Source organism: Cinclus cinclus, chromosome 2 (assembly GCF_963662255.1).
Source record: "Cinclus cinclus chromosome 2, bCinCin1.1, whole genome shotgun sequence".
Lineage (NCBI taxonomy): Eukaryota > Metazoa > Chordata > Aves > Passeriformes > Cinclidae > Cinclus > Cinclus cinclus.
The window spans coordinates 110685321-110691320 of NC_085047.1; the positions used below are offsets into that span (position 1 = coordinate 110685321).

Here is a 6000-nt window from a genome sequence, read left to right on the forward strand (position 1 = left end):
CACACAGGGAAAAGCTTTTTGAAGCCGCCTGGAAGCAAGTCTGAAAAAAAAAAATGGCACACCTGTATTTTTCATCACTATCACTTATCTTGAGAGATGTTACCACATTTTTGAAGGCTAATAAAGAAATGTCCGATTTATTTCTTGCTGAAGAATGCTTGTGCCAGCCAAACTGAAGAGACAATAACCTCAAACATAACCAGTCTGATTAAGTAAAAACACATGACTAATATATATAAATACATGTTAGTATCATAAATGCCAATTAAAAAAGTTCAGTGAGAAATTGGGATTGTTATTCCAATTTGTATTTTCATATAGCTTTCAGCAATGGAAAGGTATACTGGAAATATATGCAAAGTAAGATTTCCCCTAACTTTTTTTTTCTAATGAAAACACAAACAAGAATTTCTCTCAATCCCTCCTGGCCTTTCTTTCCACCCACACCCCTTAAAATGAAAAATGCATGCTTGCAGAACTTAAAACACACCAAATGTCACATAATAAACAGTTTATCATTGTCATTCCCATCAATTCATTCATATACTATTACCCTGTAATTGTTCCTCACCAAAAGCTATTATCGCTGCATTTACTCAAACTCAGTCTTATCAGTTTATTGTATTTAGACGTGTTTAAAGCTTATCCTAAAGATCAGAATATGCCTCTACAAATTGGACTGTCTACTATCAGCCAAGAAAGTATCTCCTGATTTCTCTAGTAAACTGTATGGGAACTTTGACTAAACGCTCAGACATTTTACAGGCAAAGACCTCTTTCCAACACCCTTCATGAAAATACCTTTTACCACCCTAAGTGACAGTGGTAACTACCTATTTAGGAAAGATAAAATTACACATTTTAGTATTTCATGTGTCCAAATGCAAGTAAGAGCCAGACGTGCTATTTGCAAGAATTAAATCACTGTATCAATCAGTAACAAATCCCAGGAACATGCAGACTTTTAGTGTATGTTTCACTGAAAGATGCTTGGTCAGATGCATATGTAGCAATTCAAAGCAGATTTACAGCAGCTTTCCTCAAGTTTCTTATGGATGGGGAAGGCAGTACCCAGAATCTGTAAGAAAAATAAAAATGCTGCACCTCTGGTCCCCTGGAATTTACCTGTGCAGCATTGCAGAGGAACAGGAATACCACTCATAAATTGCATATGAAAGTTGTGTATTTATTTTAAATGTTTGGGTTTTTAGAGGACTGACTTGACATCTGTGCCGAAAAGCCTGAGTAATGACAACCAGCGATCAGCCCTTCACACCACCACTGCTGCTATTTTCAGTGATACACCCTGTTTTTGCTACAGTGCTCTTGGCATCATCATGCTACTGTGATTCAATATTTATCTGTTAGATCTAGTTACATCACAACACTCTCTATACTAACTAAATCTCGTGTGGAACTTATGCGGCTAACACCTAATCCACGGGTCTTGAGCTCTCCCTTCCAAATTATCCAGCCACAGAACAAAAAGTCAGTGGAGATGTGCAAACATCTGGCCCCCTGAGAATCATGCATCCTCCGAAAGGGTGTGCGGTCATGCATAAGCACTGCACCTCCCTTTTAATGGCAATCCGGCAGGAATAAAACCGAGTGTGAACTGCAGTGGTTAGCATAAAACCACTTGTGAAAGGAGTGTGCCAAAAATTGTATTCAAAACACCTTTAACAGTTTTGCTCCTACAGAAGCTTCTCACCAGCATTAAGTTAAAGCAATCATATACCATTTATGATGGCAAACAAGGCCCTCGGAGTTTAATATATTTAAAAGTTGTGTTAGGAGCAAGGTGGTAGCGTCTTGTGAAACGACAGAACTGAATGCTGAAACTTCTGCTGACAACAAAGCCACCTGCTATGTCCAAGACCAGCATTTCAGTATAATCCGGAGAAAAAGATTAATTCTAGAATATTTTTAGCTCTGGCTTTGAAAGCAGACAGCACTCCATATGCACTGAAAAGCACAGGGGTGGAGAGCGGGCAAGAGAATACATGCAGGAAACATTCTTTGTTTATGATCAAAACACGGTCAATTAGTCTCATAAAATCCATTGTCATGAAGAAAAACTCCAAGCACACTGAACTGTGTCACTACTAAGGCTTGCAGAGCAATCTCAGCTTCGGAATCAGACACACAGAAAATGAGGCAGTCTCAGTATCACTGTATCTCTCGTATTCTTTTTGCAACACAGACACAACTACAGAAAATACAAGAGAGACGATTTAGAAAAAAAGGATTTCAAAACTGAGCAGTCACAGAAATACGGGGGCAGGAGAGAATGGAGTTCAGGTTTAATTCTTTATCGCCATCTGATTTGGGGGAGTCTCTGCATTTTCTTGGTGACTCGAATTGTCATTTCCATCCAACAGCGGTAACCCGAAACACCAGCTGGGGAACGCCAGCCACTGCCTCAACTCCCAGGTTTCATACAAGCCTCGAGCATCGGTTTAACAGCAGTTGCATAATAAGACTCAAAAGGCCAAGCACTCCTCCTGCCTTATACATCTCCATTTCCACACGAACGAGAGTGATGGATCCGGACGAGAACCGAGCACTACCCGAGCGCCACTACCAAGCTGGTTATTATGCAGCAAAGAAAAGGAAAACCCAACACCTGGCGCACAAATATGCAGACACCCAGTGAATAGGTGGATCTACGGAGAGCTATCTTCCCTTTCCCTTCCCCAAGAGGCAACCCTTGATGGGTGTGCCAGGAATGGGATATCGGGAGGGGAGGAGAAGAAAAGGGGTGGGAAGTGGTTGCCGCTTGCTGCAGCCAGGCTGAGCGATGGCGAGGTGGTTAATCATGGTGGCTAAGGAAACATGGGGTCACTTCTCCCCCTTCCTTCTCCCGCGTGACGAGGACAACGGGCACCGGCCACGGGGGGCACCCGGGCCCCGCACGGACCCGCCGGCGGCGGCGACTCAGGTGGGTCCCGGGCGGAGCATCCCCGCGCCCGGTGCGGGCGGGGGGCGCGGGGCAGCGCTCCCCCCGCCCAGCCCTGCCCTGCCCTGCCCGCTCCCCGCCGCACTCACTTGCCGATCACCTCGCAGAGCTCGTACACGTCCTCGAACAGCACGTCGTCGTCGGCCATGGTCCGGGCGGGGGGGCTCAGCCCGAGAGGCGGCGGCCCCGGGGACGCCCGGCTCCCCCGCCGCTCAGCGCCCACCGCCACCACGGTAAATCCCGGCCGCTCCCAGCGCCGCCCGCCCGCGCGGGGCTGCCGCGGCCGCGCCGGGACTCCCCGCTCCTGCCGCTCCTCCTCCGCCTCCTGCCGCGGCCGCCGCCGCTCCCCGCGCGTGTCGCACCCCCCGCGCCCCCGCCTCCCGCCCCCTCCCTCCCGCGCTCGGCCGCGGCTCCCGGCGGGCGGCTCCGGCTCAGCGGGGCGGCGCGGGAGCCATGGAGGGGATCGGGGCGGGCGGCAGCGCCGGGTCGCTCCCTCGCCGGGCGGGAGCGGAGCGCGCGTTCCCGGGCGGGCGGGAGCGCCGGGAGGGAGGATAATAGTGGGAGGGGGAAGGGCGGGGGGAGTCCAGGCGCGGGCGCCGATTCCGCTCCCGAGCGCGAGGAGGCGGCGGCGGCGGCGAGGCGGCGGTCGCGACAGGCGCTCGCGATAGGCGCTCGCGGTACCGAAGGGCGGGCGGGCGAGCGCGCGCGCGCTCCCGGTGCCGCCGCCGCCGTCACGCAAAGCCGTCACGGGGGCGGGCGCCGCCGGGGGCGCGCGCGTACGCGCGCGGGGGCCACGCCCCCGGGAGGCCACGCCCCCAAACCGCCCGCTCGAGGGGTCCGGGAGGCTCGAGGGGAGGGGTCGGGTGGGGGCTCGCGCAGGCGCGGGGCGCGGTGACGTCATGGCGCGGGAGGGGGAGGTGTGACGTCATGGCGCGGGGAGGGGGGCGGGTGTCGCGAGCTCGTGTCGCTCCTGTGGCCCTTACCGTCACTATCGCCACTATCCTCACTATGGTCACTATCCTCACTATCGCTGCTATCGCCCTCGCGGCTGCAGCTCCTGGGGCAGGGACGAGGGGATCCCGCGTCGGCACGAACCGGGCTGTGGCAATAAAGAACCTCTGCGCGAACCGGGCTTTGCGCAGCTTTGTCCAGTGCTTTACTTTTCGTTCCGTATATTCCAACAGGATGTAAGTATATTCTGCAGCACGATCTGAACCGTCTTTGTTATGGGGAAAACCGCTCTTTCTCCCTAAAAGCAGCGAATTCGCCTTTTGGGAGTGCGCCTTCTTCCAGCTGTGCGAGTAGCACACAGCTGTCCTGTGTCGCGACAGCCGTCTAAAAACACCGTGCGAGAGAGACATCGGGTCGATTTCAAAACACCTGGGTGCTTACCTGATTCGTTGTTCCATGTTTTTAACGGGCTGCACGTGTGTGCTTCCCCAAACTTTTGAAAACTTGGCTGATTGGTGGAAGAAAGCAAAGCTCTCTGCAAGGAATGAGTCAGGAACTCTTGTAGTTTATGATAGGTATTTCTGTCAAGGTACTTTAGCACACATGCGATTTCTAGAAATTCATTAACAGAGGTAAATTAAGGAATTGTTCCCCATACAGAGAAAAAAATTGTCAGAGCAGAATTATCTAATGAAGTGGTTTGAAGGTTGGCTTAAAACGTAGAGCTGACCACACTTTGCCTTGTTCCTGTCTCCAAACAAATTTAAAAAGAAAAAAAAAAAGAAAAATAATGAAATTAATTAATTATAGCTAATAATTACATCATAGTGCTGTCTTTCAGGGTGAGAGACATTCCTGTAGGTCTGTACTCCATCCCATACAAACCTTTAAAAAATATTTAAACCACCATCTGCTCTTTAGACTGCAGACAAAAAGCTGATATATTTAAACCGTTCTCTAAATTTCACACAGCTAAATGTGGACACCCATTTTTTCCTTTTGCAGGCCCACGAGGCTGAGTCCCACACAGGTCACTCAGTAAGAATTTTTAGAATATGGGTGAGTGTTCACTTATGCTTTAAGCTGAAATTATCTGCCAAGCCATCGTGAGAAGTTAACATAAATGAAAAAAAGTGCACAAGGAAGAAAATTGCTGGTGATGGATCTTTTCCTGAGCTGAGGCAAATGTTTTGGCTGCTCCAGCAGCATCACCTGATGGAGGTGTTGCCTTCCTCTGGATACCAAGTGCTTGGTGTCACACCAGACCATGTTGCCCAGGTGTGACAGCGTAAACTGAATAAAAAATTTAGCAGGCATAATATATGGGGGCTTTTGTGCCAAAATATTGTAACTGAGCAAACCCTTTCAGAACTTCAGAGGACACTTGGGTTGGTTTTGGGAATAGGCAGCACATAAATGTGGCTGTCTGCTAAAGGATGAGAACCTGGGGCACAGGCTGGGGTTTAATTGTGGTCCTGGGAAGGAGGTTTCTTAGAAGACACCAAACGAAATGGGGCTTTTGCTGAAGAGAGGTGATCATTCCCTGGCATCCAGGGAATGCCAGTAGGCATCTGGCCTACCTGAGGGGTCCTGCTGCCTTCCAGAAGGAGGGTAGTGGCTGCTTTTTTTATCTGATGGATTGAGCATCCTTCTTTCTCTTTTTTTTTTTTTCCCCCCATCCTTCAGCAAAGAATGTGCTTGTTAGAGCAGCCGTAGCACTCACTAGGCTCACAAGAAGCAAGGTGGATTTATCAAACCTGCCAGTTGTCTGTGTTCAGTACAGGGAGAGAGTGAACACAGGTGCTGCCTCCTGTTTGAGTGACATGAGAAGAATCTGTCTGAAGCAGGATTTTTGTGTAGGTCTGGATCATAAAAGGTTGCATAGTGAGCCAGCAAGCGCAGCAAGGATACCACTGCATCAGCAGTTACTGGCACAATTGAGAACTGTGCTGTAACTCTGTTTCAGATTGAATGGGCTCGGGAAAATATGAACATTAGTCTGCCAGCAGCCAGGACACAGTGGCCTGATAATCCAAGCAAAGCATATACAGGTATGTTTGTGGTCAGAAATTCCAGCCACAAGTTCAAGA

At 49.7% G+C, this 6000-nt stretch overlaps 1 protein-coding gene across 5 annotated transcripts in view; it reads right to left on the reverse strand.

The window, feature by feature from the left end:
* CASK (calcium/calmodulin dependent serine protein kinase) overlaps window positions 1-3107 on the reverse strand; it is a 183846-nt gene extending 180739 nt beyond the window's left edge. For all 5 annotated transcript variants that reach the window (XM_062515189.1, XM_062515186.1, XM_062515191.1 and 2 more), the window contains exon 1: window positions 3049-3107. In XM_062515189.1, coding sequence (XP_062371173.1) covers window positions 3049-3107 — 59 coding nt within the window. The remainder of the gene's footprint in view (window positions 1-3048) is intronic.
* Between the last annotated feature and the right edge of the window lie 2893 nt (window positions 3108-6000).